Source organism: Cheilinus undulatus, linkage group 14, assembly GCF_018320785.1.
Source record: "Cheilinus undulatus linkage group 14, ASM1832078v1, whole genome shotgun sequence".
NCBI lineage: Eukaryota > Metazoa > Chordata > Actinopteri > Labriformes > Labridae > Cheilinus > Cheilinus undulatus.
In genome coordinates, this window is record NC_054878.1 from 31625824 (window position 1) to 31645097 (window position 19274).

Consider the following 19274-nt stretch of genomic DNA (forward strand, 5'->3'; position numbering starts at 1 on the left):
TGAGATGCATCCTCACAGCATAATGCTGCCATCACTGTGCATCGCAGTGGAGATGGTGTGTTTGTGGTGATGTGCAGTGTTTGGTGTCTGCCAAAGATAGCGTCTTGTCTAATGGGCAAAAAGCAACCTTTTGTTTGAGTTGCTTGGAATGTTCCTTTGTCTTCATGGTGTAATTGTAGCCAGGAATACTGATTAACCAGTGACTGGACCTTCCAGACACAGGTGTCTTTATATTCAAATCGCTTGAGATCCATTCACTGCACTCAGTTGATCCCTGTTTACTAACTGTGAGACTACTAGCACCAATTGGCTGGACTTCTGTTGAATTAGGTCGGTCACTTTGGACATTTCTGCTTGAAACATGACAAAAAATAACTGACAAGAACATTTTGGTCATCTTACCAAGTAAGAAATTTATCTATAAACTCAACCAAAATTTCACTGAAACGTTTCACCTTTCAATTTTTTGTCTGTGTTTGCAGACAGGTATGGTTCACTGTGACACAGCTGTGGGCACACCGGACTACATCTCCCCCGAGGTGCTGCAGTCTCAGGGTGGTGACGGTTACTACGGCCGAGAGTGTGACTGGTGGGCCGTTGGAGTTTTTATTTATGAGTTATTTGTCGGTAAGTGCTCTAACCTTTACACTCCTATGTTTTATATTTAGTAAAATAACATGTCAGCAGGAAAAATTTCAGGTGAAATGAAATGAAGTTTCATTCCTGTTTTTCAAGGTGAGACTCCTTTCTATGCCGAATCCCTGGTTGGGACTTATGGGAAGATCATGAACCATAAGAACTCACTCTTTTTCCCCGACGATGTGGAGATGTCTAAACATGCCAAAGACCTCATCTGTGCCTTCCTGACTGACAGGTTTGCACATGGAAATCATTTCATCACACTCTTCTGCTTTAAAAAAATCTGAATAATTTATATAAACCAGGCTGCAGCTGACACATAACAAACACAGATATTTTCTGCTCTGGGTTGGAGAAGATTCTGGCAAAAGCTGAATTAGAAAGACTGTTTTAGAAGCAACATGTTAGCTGTAGATAGAGCTTGTTTCATAACATGATTAAAGATAAATCTGTGAATATGCATAGCTTACCTTTATATTAATACTGTAAATGAACACAGTGCTGTAGATCCATTTTAAGCAGGAACAAAAGATTGTCTAAAAAGTGTGTGAATTGGACAGAAATCCTCTAAATTGAAGTGCACTGCACAAGCAGTCTTCTTTAAACATCACTTAATTCAGAAGTTTTAATGCTACATGCAGCCTGGTGAAGGCAAAACAGCTGTACATGTTTGGTGACTAAAATATTGTGTTTAATAGATCAGTTTTCTTCATAACTTTGGTTTCAATCAAGAAACATGCAGTACAGTCTGCCCACATATCTCATCTTTGCCACGTATGTCATTTTTATTCTTTTTTGTGCGTTACATGCCTTTATAGAGAGGACAGGACAAAGGATAGAGTCAGACACAGAAACAAATGCTGTAAATGGCCAGTAATGGTGAGATTAGACACCTTTGAGAGACGCAGTGCTCATGCAGGCTGTCTGAAAGCCCTAACTTGTTGACATGCAAACTGAACTGCAAAGCAAGACTGCTGAGATGTGGCCGTCAAATCCAGTCTGAAACGGCTGTTTGCAAGTGTATTGGCCTGTTCTTTTTTTGTATACTTATAAAAGTATATGTTTACCCGACATATCAAGATAAAGGCCTCATTTCAAAATTGAAGAGGTAAAAATGAAGGGTTAAATTGCTTGTAATGCAATTAGAAAAATTACTTAATGAATGTATCCACAAGAGATCTACAAACTGATAAATAGACATCTTAAGACTCTGAAGTAAATTTTCAGCATGTTTCAGGCCCAATTTTCTGCTCATACTGAGGCTGCAGTCGAAAAAAGAAATTTTTCGTCCTCCTTAACTTACACTTAGTACACCATCATAAAATATGAAAACAGAATTTAAAACCTGTATGCAGTAGTGCTGATCCCAGCTATAATTAAAGAAATAGTATTCTTTTGTATCAGTAAATACATAGTAGTACTATTTCAGGTAAACTTTACATAAATCTGTGGGTGTGGGTCATGCACTAGGTTCCAGACCCATCCCCCTGGAAGAAACCACTTCCTGTTTACATTAGTAGCCCCGCCCCCTCAGAGCTCAGACACAGGCCCTTTCTGCTCCCGTACAGAGCAGCCTTTCATTTGTCCCTTTATTTACCTTCGCACTCACTATTCTCCCACCACAGACAGAATCTCACATGTGCACGGCTGCCCAGCCTCACACACTCACACCAGTACATTCATTTACCAGTTAACCCACACGCTCTGTCACTGTCGATCCATCCTGCTGAATCATTCCTGTGAGAACCACCATCCTCTTTCCTCCTTGGCCTTTCTTTTTTACATCTTCCCTCCTTTCCATGTGTTTTTCATCAATCAGTTTTTTTTCCTCATCTTGGACCACTGTCTTTTCCTCCTCCTTCTTTTTTTCCTGCAGAAGCTCTTTCTCCTGCATGATTTTAGTAGTTGTACTTCTGCTCCTTGGTTACAAGTCAGTTTTTTTTTGCTTATTTGTGAGGGTTTAAAAACTCTCCCTATTCTCGTTTTTCTTCCTCTCTGCCCCTGCCCTCTCCTCTCCTCTTCCTCTTGGCTGGGTCTGGAATGTCCCACACGTGGCAGGCCCAAAGTGCCGCACCCCTCCAGCCCTGTACCCAGAGAGCAGGGAGAGTTTTAAGAAGGTAGAAGCAGTAGGTTTAGCTTCTGTTGATCCCGACTTTTTCTCTCCTCCTGAATCTTTATCATCTATCTGTTTAGAGGAGGTTCCAGTGCTCACCAGCGGTCATGTGGCTCTCCATGCTGGTCAGTGTGGCCACCGGTCACTTGGCTGTGTGTCGATGACGATGCTGGTGGGTGTAGGGGCGGAGCCGGGTGTGAGTTTTGTGTTGAGTTTTTGCTCACAGTCTGGTTTTTGTGTGTGCAGGGAAGTTCGTCTGGGCCGTTCAGGAGTGGAAGAGATTAAAAGTCACCCATTCTTCAAGAATGACCAGTGGACCTTTGACAACATCAGAGAAAGTAAGTGTGTGCACGTTTCTGAATCTGATTTTATTAATGACTTCTATGCATGTGAAGATTTTCCATTTCTGGTAATGTCTGACCCGTTCTGCCTCCTATTATCTCAGTTCTTATCACCTGCAGCCCATTCCTCTGCAGATCTGTTTCTTTTCAGCATGAGCTCATGGTTTATTTCCATCTCATAAGCAATAAAGCATTTATAAATGTGTCATATACTCTTATATTCTCCTTCTTTATTTTCTTATGTTTGAAAGATTTGATGTTGTACAAAACCTGCAAGATTATTGGCTTACTGAGAAAAGACTTAAGAGCATTGAAATACATTAAACAGTGTGAGCATATGCAAAAGTATTATTTGAAGTGTTTCAACATTTAAAAGTAGATGAGGAGTGTATAAACTTTGCTTTTGCTCCCTCATATGAGATATACATAGTGTTTCAATGAAGCCGTTCATTAAGAGGAGCATGTTATGCTTAAAGGAGTACAGCAGCAGAACAGAGTTTTATTTAGTTAAATACAAAAGAGAAGATAGCTTTTGCATTTTCTTGCAAATTAATTTTAATGGTTATAAATGGTATGCCTTATGATATGATGAGATACGCTGTTCTTTCTGATTCTTTGTTACTGTTATCTTTAAACCCAACAGTAATGGAATCTTTCTTAAATTATGAACATATGCTACTAAATGTGATTAATTATAAAGCCTATATTTAATCAGATTAATTATAGACATTAATTTGTGTAATTGATACACAATAAAATATGCAATATGATATGGTAAGATATGAAATAACAATATGATACAATGCAATAAATGAAATAATATGATACTGTAACAGAATACAATACTAAACAACATGCATTAAAACAAGATTTAATACACAATAAAATAAGATAAGCCACACCTAAGTTCAAGCCAAAATCTCAAGGCACACCATCTTCATAGCCATGCTAAACTGCCTCTAAAAACTTTCTGATAGTATTTTTAGTTGATGTATAGTTGTTGTAAGAACTTATGGTTGTTCAGATTCACAATGCTACACAACATGGGAACAACTGAATTACACAAATACATTCTAATATTTATATTTTTTTGACCATATCATCCTTATTCAAAGCTGTTAATAAAAGCCATCTATTGTAACTAATCCAAGACTTTCTGTACCATTTATAAGTCATTTTTACACCAAATTATCCAAAAAACATGCATATGAAACTAAGGCACAGTAAGAAAATACTAGAAATACTACGGAAAATGTTGGTTTTCTATATGGTTGTCCAACTTTTTTAATACTTGTATACTCATAGTAATCATGCATGGTTGTACAAATTCTCAAGGCACACCAGTGTGTCTTGCCATGCCATTTGAGAACCGCTGCAATACACTAATGGACACTAGGACTGAACAATTTAAGAAAATAATTAAATTGCAATTTTTTTCCCCAATGTTGCAATTGAGATTGCATATGCAGTTGTTTCTTAAGATGCATCATCTTATGTATTTCCCAAAAAACAAGCAATAAATCATTTTATATTGTAATAAAAACAATATTTGGTAGATTAAACCAAGGTCAAAAATTAGGTCAAAAAAAATCTAACTGTGATTATTTTGACTCATTTAGTATGAATTGTTGTATTGAAGAGAATGGTTCTATGCCTTTCTCATTTTTAATAAGAAAACATTTAAAAAATAAAGAAGGTGGGATTTTTTTGCCAACTTTTATAGAAAAAATTTATGCTTGAAGGTGTGCATGTTTGCATGATATGTAATGCAGAATGTCGCTGTTTCAGAAAATGTATTAATCTGGTATTTTGGCACACATTTTGGATTGAAGAAATATTGCAAAATTGCAGTAGGCCGTTTTGTGATTTAATCTTTATTTTTGATTCATGCCCAGCCCTAATGGACAGAATACAGCACAATATCACCAGAGACACCATGATAAGACACCTCTGCCTTCTACAATACAGTACAGTAGGTTATGATATGATATAAGACAATTAACAAGTCAATATGGAAAGATACAAAATCATACATTACAATACGATATGATACAATGCAATTAAAAGAATTTAAAGTACTGATACACAATAAAATACAGAACAAGATGCATTAAAAAAGATATGATACATAATACAATAAGATACACTAAGGTACACTATCATAAACAATACAACATCTGATGCGTTAAAATATCATACAGTTTGGTGATGGATGTGATACAATATTATATAACGCCCATTATACAATATGATACCTACTATATACACAATATGAAAGATATGATTCCAGTTACGATAATGTATGATTCATAAAGATAAGGGGCACCAAACAAAATGGTAAGATGATATACTGACACAGGATAAACCAGGCCATACAATACAATGCCACATGATAAGATATGATGCGATATAATTAAAGTTAGGACAAGATCAGATAAGATGAGATGCATTCAGTAAGATATGGGACACCACACAAAATAAGATAAGGTAAGATAATATACTGATACAGGATAACACACCAGTCCATATAATACAATACCATATGATTCCAATACATGCGATACAATATAAGCCAGAAAATACACCATTTTTCCCAGATATTGTTACAGTTACAAATGTTTTTGGTATACACATGTTTATTTTACTTTATGTGCATTAGAGCAATAGAAAAAATCAATATATATAATATAATCAAGAAGTTTATAACCCATGGAACTGTGGCTAATCTCCCTGGATGTGGACAGAAGAGAAAAATTTACAACAGAATGCAATGCAGGATAGTTGGAGTGGTCGATAAACATCCTCAGTAAACTTCCACACAAATTCAGGCTGTCCTGCAGACTCGGTGCAAAAGTGTCAGCTCGGACCATATGTTGTCATCTGAATGAGATGAAGCGCTACAGCAGGAGACCGAGGAGAACCCCACTGCTGACAAAGAGACATAAAAAAGCCAGACTGGAGTTTGCAAAAATGTACCTGAGTAAGCCTCAGTCCTTCTGGGAGAACATGTTGTGGACAGATGAGACTAAGGTAGAGCTTTTTGGAAAAGCACGTCATTTTACTGTTTAACGGAAAACGGAATGAGGCCTACAAAGACAAGAACACAGTACCTACAGTCATACATGGTGGAGGTTCAAGGATGTTTTGGGGTTGTTTTGTTGCCTCTGGCACTGGGTGCCTTGACTGTGTGCAAGGAATTATGAAATCTGGAGACTATCAAAACATTTTGGGCTGCAATGTAGGGCCTAGTGTCAGAAAGCTGAGTCTGTGTCAGAGGTCATGGGTGTTCCAGCAGGACAATGACCCCAAACACACCTCAAAAAACACCAAGAAATGGTTGGAGACAAAGTGCTGGAGAGTTCTGAAGTGGCTAGCAATGAGTCCAAATCTAAATCCCTTTGAAAACCTATGGAGAGATCTCAAAACTGCTGTTGCAAGAAGCACGCTTCAAATCTGAGAAACCTGGAGCAGTTTGCAAAAGAAGAGTGGTCCAAAATCCCAGTTGAGAGGTGTAAGAAGCTTGTTGATGGTTATAGGAAGCGATTGGTTTCAGTTTTTTTTTCCCAAGGGCGTGCAACCAAATATTAATTTGAGGGTGCCAATAATTTTGTCTGGCCCATTTTTTGAGTTTTGTGTAAAATTATGTCAATTTTGTCTTTTTTCTTCTGATTTGTTTGTGTTGCTCCAGTGCACATAAAGGCAATAAACACATGTATACCAAAAAAATTTGTAATTGCAACAGTTTCTGGGAGAAATGGTGTATTTTCTGGAAAAATTCCAGGGGTGCCAATACTTTTGTCCATGACTCTACATTAACATATGATTTCATACATTACTGGACATGATATAATTCACTGTGATAAGAGACAAGATACAACAAGAAATCTCTTTACAATATGATATGTTATGATATGGTTGATATAGAACACATTACACATTCAATACCATGCCATATTATTCCATTATGATGCAATGCAATATGTTATATTATAGAAATTAAGAACAGTAATAAACATGCATTCATGCTGTTTGCTTCCCTGTTATAAGAATCATTAAGTTCCTGCAGAGATCTTGACTTCACTTCAGAGCAGTGTTTTCTAGATTAAAGCCATAAACTTCCTGATGGAAAATACAGCAGATGCCTGTTCAGAACAATGCAAATGGAGGAGACGTGCCAAGAAAAACTTTGTTTTAAATCAAATGGTTTTGTTCAGTATTGCTGTAATTATGAATATGATTGACTAGTGATTTATTTTTCTTATTACACTTTGTCTGAAATGGGCACACACAGTCTGAGACACTGTAGAGTGGAGGGACATGATCACTGAGTTAAACTTGTAATAAAACCAGTGTTTGTTCAACTAACCTTTAAATCTTCAGAAAGATTCAGTCTTATCAGACTCAGCATCTCTAAGGAAGGAAGGAGAGAGAAAAAGGGGATAAATGAAGACTTTAAACAGGACCTCTGTGTCTGAATCGAATCAAGTGTAGGCTTTTTCTCTGTCTCTCAGCCTCACCTGGCTCTGATTAAGACAACAGACACAACTTCAGACTGCCTGGCGGTGTGGAGCATAAAACACACTACTGTGGCACCGCTGGGCTGCTCAGTTTGCACATTCACGTCCTGTCACACACAAACGCCCACTCAAAACATGACTGTGCTCCCATTCTGGCATCCTGTAGAGCTGCACGTTCCTCCCAGTCCTCTGTGTCTCACTTGGGATAGCTTTGCCCCCTGCTGCGTGCGGTTTTCTGTTGAGATTTTCCCATTTGTTTTCATGTTTATGAAGATTATCAAGCTCTGGGACGGTTCAGGAAAAAGGATCCAGCACCCAGGATAGATGGGACAGGAGGCAGCACCCCCCGTAGCGGCGGGCGGGGCCGGCTGTGTGGCCAGCTTGGACGGCCCTAATGAGAGGGGCGCCCCAGTTTGGAGGGCTGCTCCCGCTCTCTCACTCTCACTGCGGCCATGGCTGCCTGTCATTAACCGCCCGCTATCAGAGAGCATTCTGGGAAGCCATGCCACAAGGGCCTCCATGGAGCGGCCTGTGTCTCTTTCTGTCTCACCACATTTCTGCTGTTTTTTTTTTTTCCAAGTTCTTCTTTTATTCCCCGCGTTAGCTTCATTCCTGAGCTCGGTTCCTGCCTGTATTTTCTGCACCGTCTTTGAGGCGCATTTGTCACGCTGAGGGTTTGTGTTCTGACCCGACAGTAATGAGCTCTGGTCTGAGCAACTGGATCCATAATGGCTGCTTTCTTTTCCAATTAGGAACTATTTATAGGCTAAAGACTAGCTTAGTTTTATCTGATTGGCCCTTTGACACGTTTTTGTCCATCTGTTGTGCAGACTGTTTAAAGCTCGCCTGCTCCTGTGAGAAGAGAAGTGAGCGTTTAGGCTCTGTCTGTGAAAGGAACTGTGTGTGGGGCACAAAGCGAGCTCTGTGTTGCGAGAGGAGTGGTGTCAACCTCACGCCAACCTGCAGAGAGTCGCTCCTACTGCGAGCAGTGCCAACGCTGGCAGAGTTTACTCCTGAAAAAATGTGCAAAGTTTTTGGAGGATCTATTTTAAGTTGAAATGCTGTTAGAAGCAGAGGTTAATCTTTAAATCTTTGTTAGTCTGACTTTAAATAAAGCATCATTCTTCTCTTTTCTCAAAAGAACTCCCTTTTTTAACCAACTTTCATCTATCAGTCCAAAATATTTTATATGGAAAGGAATATTTTTATCTTTGCACACTGTACATCAAAATTTCCTATGCTTTGGCAGACTGAATAAGATTGTCCTCCAGGTTTTCCTACATTTTGCCACATTCATTTTACCCTTAATCTTTACAAGCATTCCAGGGCCAGCTGCAGAGAAGCATCCCCACAGCATGATGCTGCCACCACTGTGCTTCACAGTGGGGATGTGTTTGTGGTGATGTGCAGTGCTTGGTGTCTGTCAAACATAGCGTCTTGTCTGATGTCCAAAAGCACCTTTTTGGTCTCATCAGTAAAGAACTTTCTTCTACTTGACCATGGAGACTTCCACATGCCTTTTGGTGATCTTGAGTCATATTTCTTCAACAGTGGCTTTCCCTTTGCAGCTCTCCCATAAAGCTTTGACTGGTGATGAACCCGGGCAACAATTGTTGTATGCAGAGTCAATCCCATCTCAGCTGCTGAAGCTTGTAACTCCTTCAGCGTAGTCATAAGTGTCTTGGTGGCATCTCTCTAGTCTCCTTCTTGCATGGTCACTCAGACTTAGGCAGCGTTACACGTGAGCCATATTACTTTGATTTCTTTATGATGGATTTAACTGGACTCCAGGGAATGTTAAGTGCCTTGGATTTTTGTATCCATCCCCTGACTTACACCTTTCAATAACCTTTTTTCTAAGTTGCTTGGAGTGTTCTTTTCTCTTCACAGTGTAATGGTAGCTAGGAATTCTGATTAACCAGTGACTAAACATTCTAGACATATGTGTCTTAAAACTAAAATCACTTGAGACAAATTCACTGCACTCAGGTGATCCATGTCTCACTCATATTTTCATTTAATTGATATGACTTTGCAGTATCAGTTTTCACTTTCAAATTAAAGACAGATTTTTTTGTGTTTTTTTCTTGTGAAAAAAACAAATCATATTCACCATGATTGATTTTTAAAATCAGTAACAGGGTTAAACATCCAAGGGGGGAATACTTTTTGTTGGCACTGTAACAAAATCACACGTCCTCCTCCCAGTGAAACTACTAAAAACACTCGCATGCACTCAAAATAAAAAAGAAAGCAACAGCACCAATCAACACACAAATACACAGTCATAAAACCATGGCAGGGTAAAGTGCATTAATCACTTTGTTCACTTGAATCTCGCCCAGGGTGATACCAAAAGAAGTACCTGGCAGGTACAAGGTAGGATCCCTAATGTAAAAAAAAATAGAAACTGTTTGAGCCAAGACAAATTGAGCTGCTACCACATATGGGGCAAACATTAGTACTCACCCTCAGTGATTTTTTTTTTTCAGACTTACTTTCTCACTACATTCACTGAAACATCAGGCTTAATAAACTCTTATCTTATCATAAACAGAGAGCCAACATAAATCCAGCATTAGCAAGCTGTTAGGAACAGTGGACAGAACAAACGTGCTTCAACAGGCAGAATACTCCAACAGAACCAGTGTGAATGAGGGAGAGGTAGAGAAAAGATGGATAGAGACCTCCTCCTCTCCTTAACTCTCTCTGTGATTCTGTCTTCCAGCTGTTGCTCCAGTCGTGCCCGAGCTGAGCAGTGACATAGACACGAGTAACTTTGACGACATAGAGGAGGATAAAAAAAATGCTGAGACCTTTACTCCACCCAAAGCCTTTGTGGGCAACCAGCTTCCATTTGTCGGCTTTACTTACTTCAAAGAGGACCAGTAAGTGTTTCATACACCTATTTTACTTCATGTCTGCAGTTTTGCATTCAACTTATGTCTGTGCTTGTCTTTTTGATGTATTTTTGTGAACGATGCTTGGATTTTCTTTTCAAATAAAATGCTGCCTTCATGTGTGGGCACTTCTATAAAGGCTTTAAGGCTAAGGAAACAGGCTTTTAAGGATATTTCTGTTTCTAAAACGACAGCTTCACACCCAAACCTTTAACACAGCCTTACAGCAGTCAGACACTGTTTGCCTGTTCCAGCTTCACACTGCTGCCTTGTTCTGACAGCCCCTTTTAAAACCCTCCTCGCTTATGATGGAGTTTTAAAGCTCTGCTTTCTGCTGTTTGGAAAAGAAGTAAAAAACAAAAATAACACATGTTTCAGCTTTATGATCCTGCTACAATTTAATCAGCAAAGTTTTTAACTCTGGGTCTTTTAAGGCTTACATTTATGAATCTGAAGGAAATAATCATACATCAACTTTATGCAACAGTATAGATTAAAAGTCTAAGCATAACTTTGCTGATACTCTGGGAGAATGGGGCTGTTTTAATTCCCTTGCCACAGTCCACACATCTGTTTTTGCACATTGTCACTTTGGTTGTATCTGGTTCAATCTCTCAGGAAAAGACTAGCTTTGACTGCAAGAATTTTTGGTTGAAAATCCCAGAAGAAAACCTTCCCTGTTACCAAACTTAGCTCAGCATTCAGCAGAGTTACTGAAAAGACTGCTAAAGGATACAAGTCAAAGAGAGGCAACTCTCAGGTAGAGAGGTGAATTAGTAAATTTAATTGTTACAACAGTTTAGGCCTAAAATCAATCCCAGAAAGTGCCTTTTCCTCTAAAATATTTTGCTTTAAGTCATCAAATAAGCATAAATACAAGGGTTAAATGGTAAAGGGAAATGTGACATCAGGATATCATTCCTTTCCATGATATACTGCAGTGGTTCTCAACTGGTGGGTTGGGACCCAAAAGTGGGTCGCGAAGCTGCGGATGTGCGCCTGGGAGAAACATTGCACCAACTTGTCTCTGAGCCCTTATAAAACATGCAGGTTTTGTCCTGTTTCATTGTTTTGTTACACCTTTTGTACTGCCTTAGGCCCAAGTTCTACTATTTTGTATTAAATACATCTGATTAACCGAAAAGAGCTCTAAAGTTTGGGTCACTATTCTCCTTGAGGAGTTGATGGTGGGGCCCATGGCCCAACCAGTTGAGAACAACTGATTTACATAGTGTATACTGTACGTAAAGTTGTGCCAAGGAAATGCAGTGAGTCTTAAAATTGCCAATCAACATTTGGATCTCTAGATCATTTGTAATTATTATCAAACTCATCCTGATTTCAGAGGAAAACTAAAAGAACTCCAGATGTTGTACTTTCCATCAGGAGTGGGCATTGCTGGGTAACTCATGATATGCTTTACAATGTGCATCATGTTGCCCATGATAATAATATTAAAAGGATACAGTGTATCTGTAACGTGTTATATTTCAAGACAGTCATACAGGGATAAATATTTATATCTGATTAACTGAAGAATATTACAAATATACAATTGCATTTGTTCGCTGCAGTTTGTTTTTAGTTTTTGCCTCTTATTCTCATCCTTGAACTTCTCTCCTCCTCTGTTTGACATTACTGTTGTATAATGCATCCAGGAAAATAGTTGGCTGTTAATCATTGAAAACACATGGAAAACAACAGACTAAAGCTAAATTTACTGGAAAATCTCTTGCTGTCCTGGAAAACTAATTTCATATCAGAGTTCCCTTAAATAACCTTGATACTTAAAAGTTGACTTGACCAACTCAGTTAAAGTCAAATTGAACATTTATTTCTCTTCAATTTTCTTTGTATTTTATTTTTTGTATATTACTGATTACATAAAAAAAGTATTTTTTTATCTCATTACTTTGTTGATTATTCAGAGGAACACACTAAAATAATTCATGGCTGCAACCTGTTGATTTTTTTCTGTGTAGTCTAGTTATTATAGTTTAGAGAGATAAAATTCAAAATTATATTGAATTTAAATTTATATGTTATGATGCGTATTACTGTGTAAAAGTTTTAGGCATGTTTGGGCCAAAAATTGAGACTGTAGTAAAGTGTACTGCACGTGTAGATGTAAAGTGTAGATGTTGCAAGTAAGCCTTCTGAGGCGGGAAGCAGGATTGACACAACCCCGGTCGTTCTCTGGATGTCCTTGCATTTAATAAGAGGCATGGGGAAATAATCTGTTGAAAGAAATAACAAAGTCCACACCTTTGAGGCAGAGTAAGGGGTGGATTCGGTGAGTAAACATGGACAAGGGCAGGGGTTCCCAAACTTTACAGCCCATGACCCCCCAAAAAAAACGGCGTTAGAGATCGACACCCCCTTCTTCCCTTGAGAGGGATAGAGTATACAATATTGCACAAAGCACCATGTACAAAACTTGCATTTTTGGTGGTTTTTACAACTTTTACATGCATTTAATCACATATATTATGTAATAACTATTTGAACTGTTTTTAACAATATTTTCAAAAATAATGGACGCAATTTCTGAATTTAAATCATATAGATTTCTCTTTGTTTTATGGAAAGCATCCTGCAACCCCCCCTTCACTGACCCCAACTTTGGGAACCACAGGACTAGGGTACTGTCCGTGTGAGTAGTAGCATCGCCACAAGGGTCGAAAAACGCCATCACAGTGCTTATCACCAGGGATAAAATGGCACGGACAAAAAAACATTGAGCTGGACCCTAACTGCTGAGTGACATGTGTTGACATGTGTCGAGCTTGACTCTGACTGCTCTCCTCCCTTCCTCCAATCCAGAGTTTTGGCACATCAGGCCCATTAATGAACCCTCTACATCCTACATGCCTAAAATGTATGCACATGACTGAATATAAGTAGGTTATAGATGCCTTAATCAATATTTTTGTTTACTTGAAATTAAATTAAGTGGGATGTCACTTAAAAGTCTTGGAGAATGATCTCTGGAGGAGAGTGGGGACCCTGAGTTAGTTCCAACCAAGTGTTCTGATTAGACAATAAACTTTCCATGAGTGCTGATACAGAGCACAACACCATGGTGGCTGCTGACATCATCTATCACGCCACCTCACTTAGGTGTTCTTATTACAGTTCGTTATCATCACAGCAGACAGAGTTTGCTCTGATTAATCTAGCTGGTACCTCTGAGTCCCTGAGCAGACTTTTATGTAACTTGCTGCATAATTAATTAGAACATACACACAAATTTTTATCAAACCAAGTCCCCTGAGGTATCCATGGACACAGACAAAGTAGCAAGAGGAGAAGCAGGAGAAAGTTTGGGTTACTTGGCGCTGGTTAGGGTCGGTTTGAGGTGGCAGTAGCTCAGCTGAAAGGGACTCTGATTAAGTCACACTATGGACTAAGGTGTGGAATTGGTGGTTGCTGGAAAGGAGACTATTTGAACTGCTTGGGCAAAGGAAATAAAAAATATCTTGTATGGTATTGCTTCATTAAACCATGGTTGTCTTTGTCATATTCTTTTTTTCATTTTCCTTACTCTCACTCATGTCACATGCCACTGTGAGAAGTCATAAAGCTGTGATGCAAGGAGTCAAATTGGAAGGAATATCAGTATTATGCCTTCTATCCACTGCTAAAGGTTTCAGTTGTTCCCTGTAAATGATGATCTTATGCAACTTATGAATTCAGAGTAGAAATCATGAGGCACTCTCTTGACCATCAAGTGAGCATTTTGAGTCTTTATAGGCCGAAATCTTTCACTTTATTGTAAAAATTTGACAATGTGTGAGCGTTGGTTGTTGCCAGTGCTGGAAAATTACCCGTGTTGAACTCATTTACATTTATTATTGGTTTTCCTTTCTCACTCAGGCTGTTGAAGGAAGACAACAACAGCTCTGTGGAGGATTCAGAGGAGAGTAAGGAAAGCTCTGAGGATAAAGAGAAAAGATCAGAAAGCAAGAAAGAGGTAGGTGTTTTTGTTGGTAACAGAAGGCAGACAAAGCACACAAATTAAAACATGGAGATTTAAACCCAGTAGTATTTTTAATCCTGCATCTGTTGTGTGTCTAACCAGCTGCAGAAAAAGCTTCATCAGCTGGAGGAAAAGCTTGACCATGAGATGCAGGCCAAGGATGAGCTGGAGCAGAAGTGCAAGTATGACTTTCAAATATGACACTCTTTGGTGTTTGAATATGACAGAATAAAAAGCTAAGTTGTCATTTCCCCACAGGAATGCCACCAACCATTTAGACAAGCTGGTCAAAGATCTAGATAAGGAGGTAAGAACAGTTGGATACATTTTATTTAAACTTTGCACAAGTGCGTTTTATTTCAGTTTAAGTGTGAGGAGTTTAAAGCTGGTTATATAACAGACTAAAATTAAAACTGCTGCCTCAATATGACCAACAAAAACAAACATACCAACAGCATAAAGATTTACTGTTTTAAGTTGTTATTCTAACGCCTGAAACAGATGCAGCGGGGAAGGTGTCAGACAAAGTGATAAACTGTGAAACAGCCTTTGGTTTGCATTTGTCAAGACTGATTAAAGAAAGCAGGATGAGAATTTTTATTGTATATTAAGGGAAAATGCCACCCAAACCCACCTGGCCCTATGCGACCTAGTAGCCTCCCCCCATTGAGTTAAGAAATCTTTTAAACAGAACCTGTCTGACAAGGTGAAGTTGCCTAAAAGATGTCAAAAAGCAACACATCATGGCACCATTTCAAGAAATTCAAGAACAGATGAGAAGAAAAGTCATTGACATCTAAGAGACTGGAAAGAGCAACAGAACCATTTTTAAGGTTTTGGGACTCCAGCAACCCATGGTGAGAGCCACTGTCCACAAATGGAGAAAACTTGGAATAGTGGTGAACCTTCCCAGGTATGACCAACTTATCAAAACTACTCCAAGAGCACATGGATGACTCATCCAGGAGGTCTCAAAAGGGTCCTGAACATCTTAAGACCTGCAGGCCTCACTTGACTAAGTTAAGGTTAGCATTCATGATTCAGCAATAAGAAAGTGACTGGGAAAAATGGAAAAAGTACTGCTGACCAAAAAGAACACAAGGGCTCGATGCACATTTGCCAAGACTTAGGGTGAAATATTCTGTTGACTCCCGAGACAAAGGTTGAACTTCTCTTTCATCTTGCATAAAACTAACAGTGTAAAATGAACATCATACAAACAGTCAAACATGGTGGTGGCAGTGTGATGGTCAGGGTTACTTTGGTGCTTCAGTACCTGGACCACTTGCTGTAATTGATGGATCCATAATGTCTGCTCTCTACCAGAAAATCCTGAAGGAGAATGTCCAGCCATCAGTTTGTGACCTCAAGCACACTTGGGTCACGCAGAAGGAGGATGATCAAAAACACACCATCAAGTCCATTTCTGAATGGTTCAAAAACAAAAAAAATGAAGGTTTTGGAGTGTCCTAGTCAAACACTGGACTTCAATCTGATTAGGTGCTGTGGCATGACCTTAAACAGGCTGTTCATGCGGCTGACTTAAAAAAAAACTCTGCAAACAAGAGCAGCACAGCCAGTTACTAGGTTTAGGGGGTGATACTTTTTCAAATAGGGCCAGGCAGGTTTGAATGAGTTTTTCACCTTAATAAGTTGAGTCATCATTTAAAAACTTAATTTTGTGTTTACTTTGGTTATCTTTGTCAAATATTTAAATGTGTTTCATGATCTGAAACATTTAAGTGAGACAAATATACAAAAGGAAGGGGGGCAACACTTTTATACAGCACTGTAAATGCTCGTAAAAAGCTGGTAGAAGACTCAAGCTTCATATATGGAAACTACTGCCAAAATCCTATAAAAGTTCATATAAAACCATCATATAACCATACTAAAGTCTATTCATTTACTCAAATTGTTGTGATTTCCTCTCTGGTCAGATGAACAGCAGGCAGAAAGTGGAGGCCTCACTCAGGCAGCTGGAGAGAGAGCGAGCTCTTCTGCAGCACCAGAGCAGCGAAAACCTTCGCAAAGTGGAGATTGAAATGGACAGGAAGCGCAGCCTGGAGAACGAATGTGAGCGCCCAGGAATTATCTCAGTGTTTGGCTAGAACATCTACTTTTTTTATCCTTAAATGTCATATGATTTTCATGAAAACGAAGCCCAGTTATAAAACAACACACTTCTGTAGGGCTCAGTTGTTTTATTTTCATGTATTTTACATGCAACATGAGTTTGGCCTGGAGGGTTTCTGCAGCCCACTTGTTGTGAGAGGCATGTTTATTGTATATGATGGCTATCAGAGGATGGGTGGTTGTATTTCTAGGCTCCACTAATCAAACCAAGTACTACATAAAATCATTTATTCTTTCATATTTTCCTCCAGTGAACAACCTTAGGGACCAGCTGGAGGATCTCAGAAAGAAGAACCAGAATTCTCAGATTTCCAATGAGAAGAACATTCAGCTGCAGAAACAAGTAAGAGCGAGCCTTTTTATATCAACATCTCTCTTCTTTTAATAACTCTCATAAAGCTTCACTGTTTCATGTGTTTGTTCTTATGCAAATGAAATATGCTAATTAAATAAGTAATATTGAGGCAAATAACTGTGCCTGGTGTTTTTATCATTCTTCTTCTTCTGCTTCTCTCTCATTAAATCCCTTTAATAGAGCTGCTGTTCTGACCCACTTTAGCCTGCAGTGAAATGTTTCATCCTCTCTCATTTCTTGTCTTTAGCTCGAGGAGGCCAACGCCGTCCTGCAGGATGAGCAGGAGGCGTCGGCGCGGCTGAAAAAGAGTCAGACTGAGGCGCAGAAACAGACTCAGAACCTGGAGGTCAGCCTCAGGGAGATGCAGGAAACAAACAACCAGCTGGAAAACGGCAAGATGGAGCTGGAGAAGCAGCTGAGGGGGCTGCAGGCCGAGCTGGAGGAGGAGAGGAGAGATCGTAGCCTCCGGGCTGAAACGATTACTGACCTGCAGGGTGAGACGCAGCTCTCTGTTAGACTTTGATTTCAGAAAAAGTGTTAAAATTCTCTGGATAAGTCTTTTAAAAGTTAGACTCTGCAAGTGAGACTGTTCTCAGCAACAGTACACTCTGCAGTTCACATGAACATAGTCAGAAAGCTCAATATTACACTGCTGCAAAATCAATAAGAATGCACGGAGGCATAATAACAGTGCACGCTGTTGCAGAAGCACACTCTGAAAAGGGCTACAGGGTTATTTTGCCACAGTTTAACTGACCTCTTGTGACTTGTAGTATATTGTGACTAGAGGTAGGGAGTAAGGAGGGAAGTTAGAGGTATCTGTACTTGTACTGAATATTAAGTATATTTACTTTTCAGATACTTTTTGGGATCCCTTTTGCCTTTAGTGACAGGACAGTGGAGTAGAGATAGAAAAAAGCAGGGGTTTGAATTGAGCTAAACCTGCAGCCAACCTTGCTCTGCTATCAGCTCAGTCTTAAGGTTGCCGAAATATGTGTGCAGTATAGACAATGTTTAGTAGTGTGCCTGCAGTTTTTGATACTGAATATTGGGAATTTATGGCTTCTATTTTTGCTGCCATGGTATCAAACAGGTATAAATGTAATTTTTTTTTTACCTATAATAGAAATTTAGCTAAAGATAATTGAGTTAATAAAATGATAACTCTCCTTTCAGACTAAAACTTTAGATATTTTATGCTCTGATCAGTAGGCTTGATACTGTTGGAAGAATTGGGACTTTATAAGGCATCACTGTTCAGGTGAATGTCGATGAAGACTTGAATAAGTGCAGCCACTGTATGGCAGTGTGATCCAAACCTTTTAAATGAGTTTTACTTGAAGAGGCAGCTTGATATTGGTCTGTAGTTGTTGGTGTCCAGGTTTGTCTTCTTTCAACTTGGTTTAGTAACTCAAGACTGAAGCTTTATGTTTGAGGTTACCGCTGAACATTAGATCATCACACAGTCTGCATGCAGTGTTTCCTAATGAGCACGGGGCTGAATAAAAATGCTGTTAAGAAATGGTTGTTAAATTTTACTTCCATAATCCCCACCATAGAAACCAGCCAACGGGTATTTATGAGCTGTTTATATTCCAAACTTTAATGTGCCAGCCTAAATGTGAAAGGTCAAACTAAGTTTTGAAAGGTTAATTTGCTGCCATAACTGCCGCTAATCAAACCCTAATCATCTGAGCTGCTCCAAGCATCGCTTCAGGAAAAAGTTATTACACAACATGTAGTGAGCGGGTATGTGAGTGTTTGGACTGAATATTAGAATGAATGTGAGTGAATCGTTGTTTTGGATCAGGCTTTGGGAAATATCAGATCATAGGTGGAAACATCTGTTCAAAAGGCTGAGAGTTGGAGCCAGGGTAGAGCCAGAACCTCTTGTAAGCTGCTGTTTGGAAACTTAGTCCACACAGAGGTCAGAGGGGACAAATCCAAACAACGATGTCGACTGTTTGCCTTCATATTTTTTTTCTTAGTAAAACTCTCCATAGGGGTGGAGTTAGCAAAGGGAAAAACATGAGGTGTGTTATTTTTTGAACATTGGAAGCTGAAAACTTGCGGGAAAATCAAGCAACGTCTCATTCAGGTGTATTTTCTTGATGTTTTTAAAACTTTATATCCTCTTTTAAGCTCTCCATATCTTTCTGTTCCTGTTTCTCCGCCTCAGGGCAAGTCTCTGGCCTGAAGGAAGAAGTGAAAGAGAGGAAGGACTCTCTCTCCAAAGTGAAGAGTGAGAAGAAGAAGCTGCAGGAGAAGCTCAATGACCTCGAGAAGGTTAGTCA

The 19274-nt window shown here is 39.1% G+C and overlaps 1 protein-coding gene across 6 annotated transcripts in view; it reads left to right on the plus strand.

Annotated features, from left to right (window-relative positions):
* LOC121521529 (rho-associated protein kinase 2-like) overlaps positions 1 to 19274 on the plus strand; it is a 61851-nt gene that overhangs the window by 19843 nt on the left and 22734 nt on the right. For all 6 annotated transcript variants that reach the window (XR_005992858.1, XR_005992859.1, XM_041805591.1 and 3 more), the window contains exons 6-16: positions 483 to 627; positions 736 to 874; positions 2999 to 3090; positions 10339 to 10498; positions 14387 to 14483; positions 14592 to 14671; positions 14748 to 14796; positions 16430 to 16565; positions 16877 to 16968; positions 17228 to 17474; positions 19160 to 19266. Coding sequence is in view for 4 of the 6 variants with exons in the window: in XM_041805591.1 (XP_041661525.1) it covers positions 483 to 627; positions 736 to 874; positions 2999 to 3090; positions 10339 to 10498; positions 14387 to 14483; positions 14592 to 14671; positions 14748 to 14796; positions 16430 to 16565; positions 16877 to 16968; positions 17228 to 17474; positions 19160 to 19266 (1344 nt within the window). In the remaining 2 variants the exon portion in view is untranslated. The remainder of the gene's footprint in view (positions 1 to 482; positions 628 to 735; positions 875 to 2998; positions 3091 to 10338; positions 10499 to 14386; positions 14484 to 14591; positions 14672 to 14747; positions 14797 to 16429; positions 16566 to 16876; positions 16969 to 17227; positions 17475 to 19159; positions 19267 to 19274) is intronic.